This window comes from Apus apus, chromosome 5 (assembly GCF_020740795.1).
Source record: "Apus apus isolate bApuApu2 chromosome 5, bApuApu2.pri.cur, whole genome shotgun sequence".
NCBI lineage: Eukaryota > Metazoa > Chordata > Aves > Apodiformes > Apodidae > Apus > Apus apus.
The window spans coordinates 56,826,341-56,845,505 of NC_067286.1; the positions used below are offsets into that span (position 1 = coordinate 56,826,341).

The 19,165-nt window shown below is 41.4% G+C and overlaps 1 protein-coding gene across 2 annotated transcripts; it reads left to right on the forward strand.

Moving 5' to 3' along the window:
• The first annotated feature begins 669 nt into the window (after positions 1 to 669).
• C5H14orf180 (chromosome 5 C14orf180 homolog) lies at positions 670 to 19,165 on the forward strand. Of its 2 annotated transcripts, XM_051622096.1 has the most exons (6): positions 670 to 845; positions 7,919 to 8,019; positions 8,840 to 8,936; positions 12,590 to 12,716; positions 14,534 to 14,560; positions 17,239 to 19,165. In XM_051622096.1, the coding sequence occupies exons 3-6, from the start codon at positions 8,919 to 8,921 to the stop codon at positions 17,439 to 17,441; spliced, it is 375 nt and encodes a 124-aa protein (XP_051478056.1). In that variant the 5' UTR covers positions 670 to 845; positions 7,919 to 8,019; positions 8,840 to 8,918; the 3' UTR covers positions 17,442 to 19,165. The 2 variants fall into 2 exon arrangements, with proteins under 2 accessions (XP_051478056.1, XP_051478057.1); XM_051622097.1 differs by lacking the exons at positions 670 to 845; positions 7,919 to 8,019 and adding an exon at positions 9,319 to 9,429 and having other exon boundaries at positions 8,854 to 8,936.

The window sequence follows — 19,165 nt, forward strand, 5'->3', positions numbered from 1 at the left end:
CAGACTGTGTTTAGTCAAATCCAGGCCAAATTTATCCCAGATGTAACTCTAGTAACAGCAGTAAACATTGCACTAGAGAGGAACTCGGTTTGTTTTCTGTTCTTTACTGACAAATGATTAATGGAAACTGCAAAACTGCTGATGCAAGCACAAGAACAAGAGATGGTGCAAACACACAGCAATCTCCATACTTCCATACCAGATAGGTCTCCATACCTATAGTGCTTTGTTCCACCCTATTTACAAAATATTAAACATATTGACCACAGCTTCATGTTTTCAAATCAAGAAGACAAAGAATCAATTTTTATTACTTTATTAACCTTTTTTATTTAAACAGGTAATAAAACTGTTCAACTGTGTGGGGAAATCTCTATTAACATTTGCCTTAGTGCCAGGAGCCGGAAAATGCTCCAGTAGTTACCTAAGTTGGTTTCCCAGTAAAAGCTTTTCTCTGCTATCAGATTCTGTTATGCAGTACATAGATCCCTGCTTTACAGCCAGCATCACTTCAAGAGGTCGTTTGAAAGCTTTCAGGCTCTCCCAGTGATTGCTTTGCTTTTCTTTCACAGCAATTACAGTCCCTTCATTTAATTTCAATGGAAACTTTAGTGTTTTAGACCTTGCCCATGTAGCTGAATGCTCATCTCTGGATCTTATTTCCAGTCCTCAGGAGGACCGGTTTTGATGACCTAGTCTGATTACAGCATCTTTGACAGCTTTAAAGGAATTTGCTTGGGGGAAGGAGACAGCTGCTGCTCTGATGGAGGATTTTTCTGAGCAGGCCTCCCAGGCTAGACATGTCAGTATGAGATGCTGTCGACGTTTTTCATCATGACCAACAGGTAAGTCTAAAAAGGTTGTGTGTTCTTGCCTGCATAGGCCAGTGTGGAGAGAGCCTCTGTCATAAAACTGATTAACCTGCTTCTGTCAAAACACTGTGGCTTCTTGGCTTCTTTTCCCTTATGTTGCATATTCAGCCTCTCTGGAAATTGCAGGGCAAATCCTTAGTCTGGTGTAAACCACCATTACTTTGTCAGTTCATACAGTCTTCAAGGAAGGAACAGTCTCTTTACCGGTATCTGTAGGTCTTATACAGTCTTAAAGAAGATCTATGAAAATGCAGATATTATTTATGATAAATAATAACCATTATTAGGAGCTGCAATAAAATCTCTTAGCAGACTTTTTAGAACAGAATCTGAATAAAAGCAATATGATAACCTGTTGCTCTAGAGCCTGTTTTGCCATATATGTTGGAAATAAGATGGGCAACATTTCAAGTCATTTTACCTCCAGAAAGGAGTCTAACCTGCTTAACGTTGTGTGGATCAGGAAAGCTCTATGTCCCCTTCCTAATGCCATTCCCAAACCCAGGAATTAATCTTCTTTTTACTTATATAATGCACTGGAGTGAATGGGTCATTATTCAAACAGGAATGTTTCTCTAGAAAAGGTTTCGAAAAATATCTGAATTTACCAAGTCTACAAGTGTGTTCTGGAGGAGATACTTTACTTTCCGGGGAGGAAATAAAGCAATGATTTCACAGAGGAGGGGTTTGGTTACACATGCCTAGGGCTGGAGCTACCAGGGCAGAGCCAAGACTTGGGGAGTTTCCTCCCCAGAACATCTCCAGACTTGTTTTTTTCAGAGATTCTTATGCATGCAGGTTGCTCAAAGGACTGAGGACACTTGGAACACTGAGTGATAACTTCTTCTCTCCAGGGCCAGCCCGTTTCCACCACTACACTCTACTCCAAAATCCAGCTCTGAATTGACAAGTAAAGTTGAAAATCATCAGCCACCTGCTCCAAATTCTCCAAATTCCCCTTATTTTTCTTCCTTTATATTGCTTCTTTATGTTGCACATCCCCAGAAGAAAAGAATACATTGCCACTTTGCTGCCTTCTGAGTGTTTGATCTCCAGTAACTGCAAAGGAGCTTGAGGTTTCCTTTCTGGAATAGCAATAGGGAGGACAGAACAGATAGTGCAATCCCACCAGCCTCAATTAGCCTGGCACTTGGTCTCCTTATCCAACACTGATGAAAAAGGATTCAAACCAGCTCCTCTTGAGAGATATGACAGAGTGGTGGCTCTAGGATCCACCTTCCTATGGCTTAGTTAGAAGACCAGTGGTGTCCTGGGGTGCATTAAGTATGTCCAGCAGGTCGAGGGAGGTTCTCCTCCCCCTCTTCTCTGCCTTAGTGAGACCACACCTGGAGTATTGTGTCCAGTTCTGGGCTCCTCAATTCAAAAGTCATGGGGATTTACTTGAGAGAGTCCGGTGGAGGGCTATGAGGATGATTTAGGGACGGGAACACCTTTCTTATGAGGAAAGGCTGAGACACCTGGGGCTGTTCAGTCTAAAGAAGAGAAGACTGAGAAGAGAACTTATTAGTGTCTACAAATATCTGAAAGGTGGGTGTCAAAAAGGAGGGGCCAATCTCTTTTCAGTTGTGCCCTATGATAGGGCAAGGTGTAATGGATGCAAACAGGAGAACAGGAATTTCCACCTCAGTGTGAGGAAAAAAATTATTGTGAGGGTTACAGAGCACTGGAACAGGCTGTCCAGAGAGGTTGTGGAGTCTCCTTCTCTGGAGACTTTCAAAACCCAACTGGATGCGTTTCTGTGTGACCTGCCCAAGATGTTGTGATGGTCCTGCTCTGGCAGGGGGGTTGGACTCAGTGATCTCTAGAGGTCCCCTCCACCTCTGACAGTTCTCTGATTCCATGATTCTGTGATCTCCAGAGGGCCCTTCCAACCCCTACCACTCTGTGATTCTGTGATATGTCCATCAAAGAGGTTGACACCATTTTCCAGCTCTGAAACTATCTGTGCAGCAAGTGACAAATCTTGCCAAAACCAGGAGTGTCAGTAAAAGGTGTTTTAGTTTTACAGCCTCAGGTCAGTCACAGAAGCAGGAGATGTCTTCTTCTTGGAAGAAGGAGTGGTGGTGTCACCTTTCCATCACCTTCACTTTAGAGTTGGACAGAACTTATGGTCCAAAAAGGGATGTAATTTTTTCCAGCTCTCCAATACCAAGAGAGAAATGCTAACACTAGGTAGAGAGCATAAGAGCACTTTGGTCTAAACACTTGTCCCAAAAGTTCTTGCTAGAGCAGGTATAATGCACGGAAGAGAGATCACAAGGCACTAAACTAGCTCTCTGTACCCAGAAGTTTTTCCTCTGTCAGGGAACAGCCAAATAGCCAAGATCATACGATACACCAAGAGACCAGTTTCAGTTCTGCTCCCTTCAGATGCTATTAATTCACCATCTCCATAGCTGTCCTATGAAGTTTATTCCTGGTCTTTACATTTGTATGGCTTAAAAAGAAAAGGTGATGTAATTTCCGTTGTTTCATGGAGGATACTGATTGAAAGGCTCATACATTTGTGAGGATGAAAAATATGCTGATGAAAACACTCCACATCAGAAAAAGCACATTTGTTGAAGCAGAGATTATTCTAACCAACGTATTAATTTAAACTGAGAGGTTTTTCTGGTCCTGAAACAAATTTCAGGTATGAATGAAGGAGAGAGAAGGGAAAAGGGAGAGAGCTGCAGCTGTTACCAGGCAGCTAGCAAAAAGTTGCATCCGAGGGGCATTACATTCTCAGGATCTGATCCAAACCTGATGGGGATCAGAGCTGGACCCCAGTTCCACACTCATTTTAAAGCCCATCCTGTTCCTTGCTGCCCCACCATATGACACAAATTGCCCTGGTGTGAGCGGGTCCCTCCATCACTCCTGCAGGCTTGCCAAAGGATGCTCTGATTTGAAACAAAAACATAACTTAAATCTTTAGCTTGCTTGTGCAAAACATAAGTGGCTTTCAACCTGACTTATTTGTATATCCTCATGTCCACAAGCTTTCTTTGATGTGCTGCCTGAATTTTCCCTTGCTTCATTTCCTTGTCTCAGCTTAAATTGAGATGCAACTGAATACAGGCTCCAGAAGCAGTTGGCCAGTTTGGGAAATTGTACCAATTACTCTTTGTTAAACCTACTTGTTTTGCTCTGAAAACACAAACCTCCAGGGCTTGGAGAGATGGAGGAAAGAGACTTATATGCTAATTACAATAAATTAAATCCAGAACAAATATCACCATTAATAGACTTAGCATTAATAAAAGTGGCTACCAATGACAGCAGGATTTACCACTTGCATTTTATATTCTTCATCGTCCAGTATCACCGTCCAAACTCTTTTCAATTCATTTGGGCTTTTCTCACACTTCAGCCTGCTCTTTTCTCCATTTTTCTGTTCTTCTTTCAAGTCATTAATCTAATCTAATCCCCTTCCAAGGTGACACTGCAAATGGAGCTCAAGAGTATTTACATCAATGCCTTCAAATCATCTTATGCAGCGATTCCTGCATCTAGGTGCTTTGCAATTCCTTTGGCTTCTTTGCTTCCCATTGCCGTAATTCCCACTTGCTGCCCTTCTCAGTACCAGTTTGGCATTAGTAGCTACCAGGTTTCTAAAACCCATTAAGGACAGACAGTGGCTCACAGAAGTCAACAGGAGCCTTTTGATATCCAGGATTTAGACAAGACCACTAATCCCCTTTTTAGGCTTTGTCCTGCAGTCCTCCCAGCCTGAATTCTCCTCAGGACAAAACTCACCTGGGGAAATGAGGAATCGTTACAGAAATCAATAATCAGCACAACAGAGAGCACAAAGTGATTACTGCTAAAACATAATTCCTGAAGATAATACTCTTTTGGCTGTTTCTGAGAGTTTTTCTTGTCATGCCTTGTTTTGCCTCCCTTTCTCTTTTACACCACCTCAGCCATCCTCTCGCTGGCAGTGGCTTCATCCTTCTCACTCATCTCATGGCTGCTGGCAGTCCTGCCATCAGCAGCAGCCTGGATGCTTTCAGCAGAGATTCCAGTTCCACTCTTCTTTGTTCTTAAAATAAAATGAGTGTGTGATAAAAGCCGACTCAGAATGACCTCACTCACTCCCTGTCCATCTCCTACATCCCACATCAATGGGACTGGCTGATGTGGAAAGAGTGAGCCAACAGCAGATATTAGCATTTGGTTACTCGGTAACTCTTATTCAATCAATACATACTTTCCATTTTAGATCCCAGTGGTAGGATGAACAGAATGAATTAGAAAACCTCAGGTGGAATAAACCTAATGGCTTATGGGACATTTCCAAAATAAAAATACATGTTGAATCACAAATAATAGCTTAGCTGTAATCTCAGGAGTCTAATTATGAAATGGATGTGGAATCATTCTGTAATTATTTAGAAAGTTCATTTCAGCAGCCCAGAAATTCTCTCTCTGTTTACTATATATCATCACAAGTACTCTGTGGTTATTTGTAATATCTACTTGGAAAGACACATGAACAAGAGAGGCAATTTTAAGAAATGGAGATGGATCCATGCCTTTTATAAGTCAATGGATTTGTGCCAGGGATTAATTGAGACCAGGTTCCTCCACAGAGTTTAATCATCTCTTGACAGTCTCAGGAGACCAGAAATCACTCTGCCCTGAAGTGAGGATGTTCTTACCACAATGCAAAACCCTACTCCACATTCTGCTCCATGCTTAGAGAAGAACTCAGTTCAAAATCTCTGCACAGAGTGAATTTGAAACTGGTGCCACAATTCCAAGAAGATGTTCATCACTTGGAAGTACCTGCTACAGCCAGGGCTCTGCCTTCAGCAGTGAATTCTGTAGTGCTGGATCAGATGGCTGCCTATGAGATTACCATGCCTAGTCTGATTTTTGCAACCAGTAGCAATCCAGGCCTGCAGGTCCTGGATGGACAGGCCCAGGTATGCCCACCTGCATCTAAGGGGAGCTGACTGGTCTGCATGATCCTGAGGACTTCCAGTGCAGGGATAAATAGATATATAAAGGACAAAGAGAAGGTCTCACTGGGAGGATAATCTTGTGGGTCCACCATGGAGCACCACGGGGACTGCCAGTGTTGTGCTTTGCACTTACCATGCTGCCATTCCTTGGCAACAAACGCACTTGGGGACACAGGTCTCTGGGCATCCCAGGAATTCACAGCTATACAGAGAGGAAAACTGATTGCTTTCAGCCTAGCTGGCTGAAGTGTTACTAGTATATCTGCCCATTCATTGCTCTGTGTCCCTTATGCTTTGTCATTAATCTTTTTCTTCCCCCAACTCCACAAAAATGCCTCATTTTGGAGTGACCATCAGATGAGAGATAAACTGCAACCCCTCTGCTCATGGAATACACAAAGAATTGTACAGTCCAAAGGGCTGATCTTTGTATTGGGGCTGGGATTTATCCAGTGTTTTCTTCCCTGGAAGGTCTGAGGAGCAGAGATGGTGCCATCCAACATTTCATGGGTGTCCCACAACCTTTAGCAGTAAATCTGTTTCTCCAGAGGCAGAAAAAAAAAAAAACAAAACAATGCACACAGCTAATTATGCTCCATGGGGCAATTTGCCTTTTTATTTCCTGATGTGTTGCCTGACTGGTGGAGAATCACTCTTGGCAAACACAAAACTTACCTTGCTGCCAAAAGGTGCACCTCTACATTATTAATCAGGAGCACACAGAACCACGAAAGGTGGAATATTGTACAAAGGCTCAATTGACACTCTGGAAGTTGAAGAAGATATGGAAGACTCCCTTCTAATTTATTTATTCCTTTTCTGTTCTGTTATCCTGATATGCTGCTTCCAGTTACCACTGCACCCCACACTGTATGGTATTACGTGATTTTGTTTTCAGATTGTTGGAGATAAAGTTACTTCATTACTAATATATATGCACTGTGCATATCCATAAATATTGAATACATACGTGTGTGTAAGCCTACTGGAAGTGTTAATAGTTAAGATAAACTAAGTCCATTATCACAATGAGTGACTGTTTCTATGACCCTATTTGCAATAAAACCAGATTCAATGATATGAGAAAATTGCTAGGTTTCAAAATAATTGAACCAGGCCAGATGAATCCCCACAAAGGCATCATTTACAAAGTACTTTGCTTGTCTAAAATATTTATTCCTGCAAAAGGAAATGGAAAAAGAGTTCATATGGTTACACAGCTATCCTCTGAGCATAAAATTGTTTTATCATGTTATGTTTATTTCCTAGACATCTTCCATTGGGGTATTGTAGGAAAATACTGGCTGTGCAGTTAGTTCCTTTGTCTGGGCTGTTCATATTTATTCACTGGGAAGTCAATCATGTTTTGTTCAGGCTTGTTTTGTTTTTCTGCTGAGCAAACACTTCAGCAACCCTTTTCTTGTGAAAACTTATTTGCATATACAATGTAAGCCACTCAGAGTTGGCACTACAGGGACTGAGATTTCTTTGCTTTCCCTCATATGTGCCACGGGAAGCAGTGGAGTTCTTCCTGAAAATGCTGGTGCTGCTCGTTAAGACTGCAGTATATTGTTCTTGCTTAAGGATTCCATCAGTAGTTACAGATATTTTTAGTTTGTCTTGTATTGAAAGCCTGGATAGATTTTTACTATTAAATGTTCACACCAAAATGCTTCCAAGCAATCTACAGACAAAGAGTTACTCCCAGCAATTATCCACTGAATAAATCTGAATAATGAATACGTTCACAAAAGTCACTATCTATTTGTGAACAATTAGCTGAAAGAAATAGAGGTGACACTCGTCAGCTAAATAATTCATTTACGAATTCTTTGTCCAGATTTGCTTCTGACATTTGTTGCATGAAATGAGATCAAAGCTTAGATGAAAAATTGCTTTATAAAGAAGGGAAATGTTAAAAGAATTTATTCGAGCTTCCAAAGCAGACATTATCCCACTGTTGTAACTATAATTTATTACCAGTGATTTCAGAGGCTAGTAAAGTTATTTTCCTGGAATCCTTCACTTCATGCATTAAATTGTGCTTTATTCCTAATGTATATCCAATTTTAGGTTGTTAAACTGCAATCAAAAGCACTTAGTAAGGATGGATCTCTCCCTGTTGTGAGATTTGAACTCCTGACATCTTTATCCACTGGAACTTGAGTGCCCAGGTAACTACTAATTATTCAAGCATTTACAACCCTTGCTATCAATATAATTAACATGTTTTAAGATAAAAGTGAGAATGGCACGATGAGATTATCATTCTGAGCATTTGGAGAGCAATCTTTTGTGTAAATATTTATAAGCTGCTTAATTATTTTTCAGTGAAATGAACAGAAAAATTGTTTACATTTCGGGGGAATCTAGAACTGAAAAGGAATGGTTTCTGGCATGAAAAATTATAAATGTTTCCTCCATTCTATCCATTTCTTGAAAACAACAGCCCCCTACCCCTGACTTTTCTTCAGGGTTTTTAAAGAAAATACCAAGAAATGTCTGATCATTTGTTCAGAAAAATGTGAGAGGTTTTTTTTTCAATAAAACCTGATTCAATGAAAAAGACAGGAACAAGGTTTTTCATTCCGGTCTAAAAGCTCACACACTCAGTACTGCTCTCTGCAGGAATAAGAGGCTGCAAAAGATCTTCTTATGTGCCTTGCTGGATGGCACTAGTAAAAATAAATCAGGCAATTCACATAGAGAAAGTGAAATCTAGATGAAGACTAGGTTTTCATTTCCCACTTCCCAGCCCCACCAGTTTTGCTGGCCAAAGTAGGCAGGTAAATTCCCTCCTATATTGAATAGTAGCAAGTGGTTATCACAATGAGAGCAAGGAGAAAGTGGGGAAGAAGCTAGGGACTATTATTTAGAAGTCTTTGTCATCTTTCTGTTTAGGATCTACCAAGAGAAAAATTTTGAAGAATGACTTTTCCCCCACCAAAAGCTCAGCTTAGGTATCCCAAAATAACTGATGTAAAACACTTGCAGGACACACCAGAGAAGGGATTTTGAGAGCCCTGCAGCTGGGAGCTGGTTGCAGCATGAGGAAAAACCCTCCATCACCCCAATGTACAGGAAAGAGAAGGTAAGGTGACTTTCTCCCGGTGACTTTTAGATAGGGTGCATTCAGTGCAGAGCCTCAGTCCAGACAAATATGTTCTTCTCCATGTTGACTTTGTTTTCACCACTGGAAAGGGAAGGGCTTGAGGCCAGCAGCCCTGGGAAGCCCATGCAGAGTCTGAACAGTGGGAGGGAGGGTAGCCAGGATCAAGGGTGCTGCTGACCTCACATCAGCAGCAGATGCCTTCCCTGCTGTGCTAGCCTGGTTGTCTCTAGGGAAGCATCCCAACCCTTCCCATCTACTCACCCACTCCCCAAATCTCTGAAAGGAAGATTAAAATAGTGAAGCTGGTAGAGTTGCTCTACCCTCTGGATCCTGGTGTCATCTTGCAACCCTCACTCCACAGGGTAGGTGCAAAACAAGGGCCCCAGTCTGAGCATGCCATGGGAGAATCCATCCAACCACCCGGAAAATAAGACAAAATTGGAATACTTTAGACATGTCACAGTCACTGCAGGTATTTCTGACTGTAAATTGTATATTTGATGATGACCAGCCTTCAGCATTTGACAAGGGGCTGTTAAAGCCTCTTGAACAGTAAATCACCTCTCTTCCTATCAATAATCTTATTATAATATCTGTAGAAATGTCTGATGTTAAAATCCCACTTTATTACTATAATAATGGATCTAATTTGTAAAACATATAAAGCAAAGCCATAACTGTACTGGAGGGAGATATACATGATCCCACTACATCTATATCATTTCCTGGTGCCCTTTCCCCACATATTTTGAATGGGAGAAGCATTAAAAGCAATCCCACTGGCAAGATTTTTGAGACTGGGAATGGCTTCTGGAAAGGAGATGGACATGATCACACAAATGCAGCAATCATTATACAAAGAACAGCCTTGACTTTGCATTTATGCATACAAACACATAGCTGTTTGTGATTTGCTCCATTCAGGCCCTTCCCAGTTGTCAGGAAAGCCCTGCTTTCCAGCTGCACAATCAGTATTATCACTATGTGTTATTTTTGGCTGCTGAGTACATTTTGACTAACGTCATCCTTCCAAAGCCAACACTGGTATGAAGGGCGGAAACTCTTCTTTCCAATCCTCTGTCATTTGCTGCTGCTCCCATCTGCTCAGTGGCACTGCCTGCTCAGTCCTTGTGGCAGAGGGATCTCTGGATACTTCCCCCTGGTCCTTCTCATTTTCTTGAGCAAGTGGCTTTCCAACCAAAGCTTTATGTGGGAGGTTTCATGTTGGCATCCAGAATACATGTCTCAAATATGTCCAGCCCTACCTTCTGATCCTAGTGCAGAGGAGCTGCCGGTGAGTAACTTTGTGATGGGCATGAGTCCTTGTGTCCAAAGTCTGGAGCTTTTCACAAATGGGTTGTTTTTAAGGGCATCTAATTTCCCTACTAGCACTTTGGTAGATATTTTTCTCTTTTTACAGTATGTAACACTGAGTTTCTGGCTGAGTGGAAAACACAACCCTTTTTTTGACACTGTATAGCTTTGATTGCTATTAATTATTAAATTCTAGAAAGTATTGTAAATGCCACTTCATTTCTTAGGTCTTCCCTAGCTAGGTACTACCCAACCAGCTAGCTGTTTTTCTCTTCTGTTGTGATGTAGCTGTTATCTGTTTGGAAAAGTTTGTATGGACAAGAGCTGCACTTTGAGCTATAAACCCTTTCAAATATAAGGTTCAATTTCCTTAGCTGTGCTATGAGAGGAGCCATCCCAACTAAAGCTGTAACCACTGCTAGTCTGAGCTGGGCTTCTGCCGTGTCTCCCTAAAGCTGTTTCATTTTACATAGAGCAATTCAATATATATTATGTCACAAAGTGTGTGTGTGGCTATAACCATGATTAGAGTATTCACCTGGTAGATGTGAGACCCTGTTCCTAGTGACTGCTCCAATGAATATTTAAGTATTTTGCATTAAGTATTCATTGGAGCAAGGATCAGAATAGACTTCTCCCATCCTCAAGGGAGCATCCAAACACCAGGCTGTAAAGCCATTCTTTCATTCTTTCTTACTTTAGCTCAATTAATATTTAATTATTCAAGGCCAAACAAGATGGCTTTGGTGGCAGAGACTGAGATTCCCTGCTCCTACCTGTGCATCAGGTGTGATGTGAGTGTGCATATAAGAGATATGGGTTCATATCTCTTTGGACTCAGGAAGAACTGGAATCCTGGTTTCCTATACCTGAATGGGTATTCCAGCTTCTGAGCTGCTAAATAAAAACCACAGAGCTCCAAAACACACCATCCCTGGTCATGAGACAGAGATTATATGGATCCTTGCATGAACACAAGCTCAAAGAAAGAATTATTTTAAGCGATAAGTAAAAAATCTCATTTATAAATTCCTCAGGAGAAGGTATCAAAGCTGAAGCTGTTCCTCACTCTATGGCAGCTCCTGCTGACTATGTTATGTCCCTTTCTGAGATTATCCAGACTGTGATATAGAGGGAAATCTACTTATCCTCTGTACTCTGGGGTCTGACTGTAATTAACGGGACTTAATCCTGCCTCCGCAGCCCCGGAAGTGGGTGTGTGAAATGGTGAGTGTGGCAAAAGCATCCAAAGAGAAAAGCTGTAGTGCAAGGGTGTTTGAGTTTAAAAACAGGTAAAAGTAGCAGGCATTGAGGAACAGAAAAGTTAAAGCAGGAAGGAACACATGGTGGAAGGGGTGTGCAATCACTGTGTTGAGAAACGTCAGATGAAGGGAAAAAAAGGAGCAGGGACAGTGACCAGAAGGAGCAAACAAACCATCTAAGAAATAATATCCTTTACCTAACAAAGGAATGGAGGGAAGGGGGAGAAAGAGGTAGAGAAGATTACTTCTATCTTAAAGTAAAAATAAATGTGGAGAGTCTCTGCCACCCACTTATGTCTTTGAAAAGCAGAAAATTTTCCAGCTGCTCTCCACTTTCAGAGGACACCAGGTGTCCCTGAACCAAGATTCTTTGGATTCACTTTGGGGAGTTCACTGTGGGACTGTTCCTATGCAGAAGAGGGATTTATCGCTACTATTGCAACTCTGTTTCTTGTCATTTGGCAGAATCCACAGCAATCTGATTCTGTTATCAGAGACTGAGTGTGGCTTCCAAGCAAATGACAGAGCAACAACATAACAGTGATATCAAAGTGCAAAAAAACTACCTTCTCCTACCCACCAGGATAATATAGAAGCCCAAGACTGCTGCATAGCCTCAGTTGTTGAAATGGCAACAGTGCATTCAGAAGGGAGCTGCTTAGCTCAGAAAAACATTTCAAAGGTTCTCCCAATGATATGGGTTATATATTTAATATCCTATTTTATGTCCATCTACCCCAGGGCTGTTGAGCAACCTTCAGTAATCGTTCACTCCAGTTTAGAGAAATCCTTTCTGACTACTTTCCTGTCTGTTTCTTTAAGCAATTTTTTTCCTGAGAAGACAGATTTAGAGTACTAAAGATCTATAACAATGAAGGAATATCCATATTATCTTGCTATAAACATTACAGTGGTTTCACTATGTCAAACCAGGTATGTTTCATATCTTGTCTTTTGATGGATACGATAATACAGGGACAAAAGCTCAAAGCTTCACCAAGATGCATTACTGCATTTTGAATAGCCATGTGGTTTCTGTTTTGGTCAACTCTTTAGACAGACGACAGTAGCTATCCTCCTTCAATACTGAGGAAAAGGCCACCTGTGGACTCAGCTGTGGGGGAAAAGCGGAAGCAAGAGAGAAGGGTTCGATTTCGTGAGCCAGAAGAAGTCATTGAACATGGTATGCTCAAGCCATTAAGCCTTTTGGCATGACCATTCTAGCTTTTTAACATTCACCCTGTCTACATCAGCTTCCTCCTTTGATAATGTTATGGTGTTTTTGAGCTCAACACAGAGCACAGGGCACATGATTTTTGCTCTGTGCTCCACAGAATATTATCTGGGCCATTTTCCTGCCAGCCCTGGGAGGAGACAGGCTCCTGCGTTAAGTTAGAGCAGTCTCAGGGCTGTTCTTGTGGTGAACTCCTGGGTCGGTCCCCACAGGCATCATAGTAGACCATGGGTTTGGCTGAGCCTCAGGTGTACCCCAGAACAATTCTTTCACACACAGAAAAGGATGCCAGACCACATTTAAATACTCTTGTGTCATTCTGGGAAAGTAGGATGCAATTGCAGGGAAGGATCCAGCTCTTTTATGGTTCTGAGCAGCATGCTATAGGATACAATAGTAAAGACCTGAACCTGGCTGGCCCACTGAGGTTAAAAGCAGCCAGGATGTAATCCCTCCTGCCAAGGAGGGCACCCAGGGAATGATCCAGCTAGCATAACCTATGGGCTTTCATTTGTGAGCCAAAATAACTGTTTGCAGGTAGGTCAACCTTAAACAGAGGTCTAGTGTAAGGGTCCAGTTTGCACTTCTGCACGTGCTCTATACAATTCATAGCCAAGTAAGAAGTGTTGCTTCTTTCTGACTTTCACAAACTGACCAAACTGAAGAAAAATTGTATTTATTGGTGTAGGGAACTAGAAGGTATGTGTTTGATACATCGTTCAGTAAAAACACAAGTGACAGAATGGTAAAATTTCTGTGTCAGCCACCTGTTTGGACTGCTACTCAGCTCCTAAAAACAAGGCTTGGCTTCCACTACTGTGTTTGTACACAGACCTTGCATTGGTGTTGCAATACATTGTTTCTGGTGCCTTCTACAGCAGGAGTGAGAAGCTGTTTCTTGATAAGGTTGTTGACGCAGCCTGGGCTTTCCCATCAGAACTGAACTCCTGGAAAGACTCAGTGAGTCAGCCCTAAATTCTTCAAAGCTCATCTGACTGCTCGAAAGCAAGCTTATGATAAGATGTAATACCTCCTTCAGCTCCCTGCCAGAGTCTGTGTCCCCACATCAGCATTGATAATCTTGCAGTCAGCTTAGTTTGGGGGACCTGGTTCATCTCTTACCAGCTCTGAATTCAGCACAACCATGCTCCAGCTACAGGGACCTGCAAGGACAGAGAAGTCTTTTCCATGAAGACATGGGAAACGTCCCAACCCATGGGACACTGTGATTTAGGCGATTTGCTGATTGTCCATGCAAAGTTTTTAAATGTAGAGGCTGGTAATGTGGAGGTTGCTGGCATCACTGAAATTTTTCCATTCTCTGGATTTGTAACCCTGGATTGTGTCTAGATCCCAGCTGCAAAGTGGAGGCAGTTCCAAGACATTGTTGGATGAGAGCTGCATCTCAGAGTGGGCTTTGCTTCCTTAACTTCCATTCCCCTCTCATCCCACTGATTTATCTCCTTTCCCACATCCCTGATGTGGGATTGGGAAGTTATTTTTGCAAGACGTGACTCCTGACCTCCCTGTAACAGCAACAACCCCTGCCTCTGAAATCCCCTAAACAATATATTTTTGCATCTGCAGCTGCATGTTTGGAGGGAGTGGGTAGATCCTCATCTTGCATAACTGTACGGACAAAAGTGATATAAGGGGAGCTCAGTGTCTCTAAGACAGTTTCAGAGACACTAGTGTTTGTTTTCTTAGTCATCTGCTGCAAAAAGGCCTTTCCACATGTGTAAGAACATTTTCATTCTGTTTTCTAGCCATTTCCTGCTGTGACTACGTAGTAGGTAAGTCAATTTCTCATTATAACTGTGAGCCATCCATGGCACTAACCTGAGTTTGCTTTTCTGCTGCTGGGATGCTCTGTGCTAACATAGCCTCCAAATACAAAGCATTTCATAGTCAGTGGTTGTTTCTTTTTCTTCTCAGTATATGAAATACAAGGTGTTGATGAGAACCGTTGTAGTATTTTGAACAAGACATTTACTAAGACAAATAGTGGAAACAAAAATGAAAGCCCCAAAGCTATTTTTAATTTAAATATAATTAATAAATTTTATGGCAATAGAATAGGCACAGGTTTTTCACTAAGATATGCAGGGAAAGCACCCCAAGCAAAACTATAGTTCTCCCTGCTGACTTGCGTATGTGGGGAAGAAACAATTCATTTATATGCTGGCAGCAGGGTAGAAATAATAAAAATAATCTGTTTTTCCATGTATTTATTTTCTTGCAAGGCTGTTTGAGGCCAGTCAGCCTCACAGGCCCTCAAGCAAATGTGTGTATCTGGATGTCCTTATTGTGGTGATCATTTCTAGAGCCCCTAGCCAACACCTAGCCCAGCCTGTGCTCTGTGCAGTGCAGTATAGGGAGAGGGACACATGCACATATACACACACACACAGAGCCACAGTGCTGGGGACCCAAAAGGAAGCAAATGTCCCCACATCTCTCAGCTACTGCTATTGCTGAGGAAAAGGAGTTGTATGATCATGCCAATGACAGCATCAGCTAAGGCAGTTGCCAGGCTAGGAACATGGCAGGAAATAGGTGGGAAAAGAAAGACCAAATATCCCTCAAGTGGCAGTGGAAATGTGTTTCCAAGGCAGGAAATGAGCCAAAATCTCCTTTGTCCATTGCTTTTCTCAGATGAGCAGCCTTTTTTCTAGACTGGGCACATGGCTAGGGCTGAGTGTGCCATTCCAACAATTTGACTTGCAAATTTAAGCATTAATTTTTTATTTGTAATCTAGAAAATGGCAAATTTATTTAAGCACATATTTATAGTGATGTCCTGAAGCTGTTGTGAACATACCTCATTGTTACTTTGTGGATAAGATTATTCTTCCATATTATTTTCTTCTGTTCGTGGACCAAACAAAATCCCTAATTTAAAGGACATAAGGAAAAGTCAAATTTGCATTTAAGAACATCAAGAAATTTCACATGGAAAGTAACTTTTGCAAGATTGGAAACAATTATAAGCACTTCATGAAGCTGTTTAAGCTTTCCCAGAAAAGTTTCATTATTACCAGGTATGCTCATCAGCCAGGTCCCATACTTTGAAAGGTCAGTCAGTCAAGGACTGTATCTGGTGGTGTGGGAGATCACACAAGAGAAATACCAACTTCCAAATCACAAATCTCTGCAAAAGCAGAAAGTGGTGAGTAATTCTCTGGCTAAATATCTTCATATAAACCATTCATAGAATAATACCAAACAAATAAATTTAGAAAAATTGAATTCTGCTCATGGATAATTTGCAAACAGAAAGAAGGGCTAAATTCAAATGAATAAATTATTTGCTGCAAATTATTCACTCAGATCTATTATGGGACATTGATTTGGTTCCTGGTTAGCTGTAAAATGACTGCCTATTAACGTTTTACCTTTTCCCCATACACTTTTTGATGCATTATTATGTGTTTCTTGCTTGGTTTTATGACTTTTACCTTCCTCTCTGTACATCTGTTTGACAGTTTAATTGACTGCTGTGTATTCCAGGGCTCATAGTAGAAGCTAATTTAAATATGTTACAGCTAATGTTGGCCCTTTACCCGTCATAATACACACCACATTTTTATCTCCTTATTGATTATGTGCATATGGCAGGAAAATAGCTGCACGCTACAGGCTTTTATTCAGGCATGAATTTGGCTTCTTGCTGCATGTTTAATATTCAAAGTGCTTTATAAAATGATACTGATTGTGCAATGGCCGTGCAGTCAAGCACAGCAACCATGCCTGAATCAAACTGGATCTCCAAGGCCTGTGGGTGGATACACCTGTGCAAGGGCTGGGGCATGGATGTTGATGAGTTAAATGCAGGCTATTGATTTCCACATGTGTACTGTGCCTGACCTATGGCACCTTAAACATCCTTGAACTCTATTTTAAAAGCAAGTGCTGAGGATGTTCCAGTGCATTTAGCACACCTATCACTTACAGAGATGTTAAATGTGCCACAGCTTTCTAAATATGCTTCTCAGTTAATGGAGCCACATCTCAGTTCTTACTGTAATTAGGAGTCTCAAACAAGCTGAGTTACCAGGGAAAAAGACAGAAATCTAGATCTTCTCTTTTATGGAACATTTGTGAGCACTAAATGATTAGACAAGATATCTTTAAATTCTACTAGTCTTTAACATAACATTTAGCTAAAAGGTATAAAATAAAATTGCTGGAGGGAAACTTGAGATCATGTATTAGGTATGGTAATCCTCTTCTTCCTGTATATAATTAAGCTCTTTAAATACTCAATTAGATGAGATCTTTTGTACTCACCAGCCTCCATCAGGAGGTGTGACTCACTATCACTTAACTGGTGTTTATAGAAGTTCTCACACCAGAGCCCTGAGTGCCCCGAAATGTGGGACAAAGGCATCAGCAGGGGGTGAAATTCTGGAAGTCTTTAAGGTGACACTAAAATAATGCTGCTTTCTTTTTTCTCCTCATCACCTTTCAGTGGATGACAGGTCATCATCTGGATTGCCTGTGCTCTTGTGGCTCTTGTTTTGCTCAGTGCTGATCCTGGCTGTGAGTCTCTACTACACCACCATGAAGCAAGATGGCAAGGTCCTGGAGGAATTTCAATCCCGACTTGTTATCTTCTTCCTTCAGCTAAGACATGTTGCTCAGAAATGCTGGACTTGGTTTGTGAGGCAGTAGCAATGTCCTCCAGCCTGTCAGACATCTACTAACCAGCACATGGCAGCACAAAGCTCCCAGTCTACTCCAGCCACATGCAAGGAACACGTGAAGACCCATCTAACAGAGCAAGAAAATCACTCCTGTTGTGCAGTGTCCAGCAGCCACTTGGTCTCCTTTCTTTTTTCTTTTTTCTTTTTTTTTTCACAGTACTTGGCCAGTCATAGCAGCACCTAGAATCCCACCAGACTCATGTTTCATCATCCTGAACAGCAAACAAGTATCTGATTTTTGTCCACCAAAGAGCTTATCAACTGCTAGTAGGAACAGAAATAGAGAGATAAAGACATGGCTCTGTGTGCAGGCAGCAGCAAGCTCTGAATAAAAGCCTCCTGAGTCAGGACGTCAAGGTTTAAATACAAAACCATCTTTCTCCTCGAGCCTCCTAAGAGCTATTCTGAAATAGTTGAAATAAAGCTGAGCTATTGCATAAATGCTGCTCTGATGGCCAAAGGCTTGGCAAGCTGCTACATTTATTCACTTGAAATGATTATTAGTAAAATCCCAGCAAATGTCTGTCTTGTTTCCCTTCATGCATTTTTCCCTCCATAGGGAAATGTCGCTTCTTAATGTTTTACTTGAATCCCGAGTGTGAAAAAGAACAGGAAAATTCATTTAAACAGTAAATAGTTTATTTGCCTAATATAATAAATAGCAGCATTGAATCCTGGGCTAATTATCAAATCAGTAGTTTAATCCTCTAGGTTTGATTCAGTCCATAAACACCACAAGCTGAGCTTACAAGACTGATGATAGTGCTGGTATTCAGTCAGAGTTTATGCATTTACACCTGGCTGTTCAAGGCCTTAATTCATGATTATATGGACTGTTTATGAAGGTGTGGGAGGCAAAGTCCCTTTTATCTTTCCATTGTGGCACCACTGCATGCACGTCTCTGAAGGGAATCCTTTTGATGGAGACCATGCAATAAATGGGGAATTGTGCTCTGTGTAACTGCGAGGAGAACAAGTGAGTACAGGCTTACAAGATTCAGCCATGTTTTCTTCCCAGACAAAACCACTACAATCAGCCTTTTAGGCCTTAGATTCTTAGCAAGTAGCACCTGATGTGTGCTTGGTTTTATTTGGTATGATTGATATCAGAATGTGTAAGAGTTGAAGAAAAGCAAAAATAAAAAATTAAAAAGAGAACAAAGATACTGCAGAGAAGACATAAGAGATGCCTGGCAGGCCTTGGCTCAGACTCTTCTGCCATTGCAGCCCACCAAAAAGAAAAAAAATGGTGCTTTATTTTTAATTTTGTGTGTGTCTTGTTGTTGAATTTTTTTTTAAAAAAGGGTAATACCTCTTTGTCCCAACAATCTTCTTCTAAGCAGCCCAAGGACTTGAACCAGGCAGAGGATAAACAGAAACACAGCGTGTAGTTTTCTCTCAAGAGAAAGATGGGCAGCAATTCGACTGAGAATAAGTCAAAAAATTTAAGTCAGAAATGGGGAGAAGTGACTTCAGTGGCCCTCCTCATGCTTCTCCTAAGATGTCAAAGGCCACAGCAATGGCCTTTGACATGCTGATGGTCTGGGAGAGCAGGAGGAGTGTTGAGCTCAGTGGCTCTTTGTGCAAATCGCTCGTGTGCCCCATCTCAGAGGGTAAGTTTCACTCCTGCTTCCCTTCCCTCTCCCCCATCTCATCCCTGCTCTTTAGGTAATAAAGAAGAAAGGTTTTAAA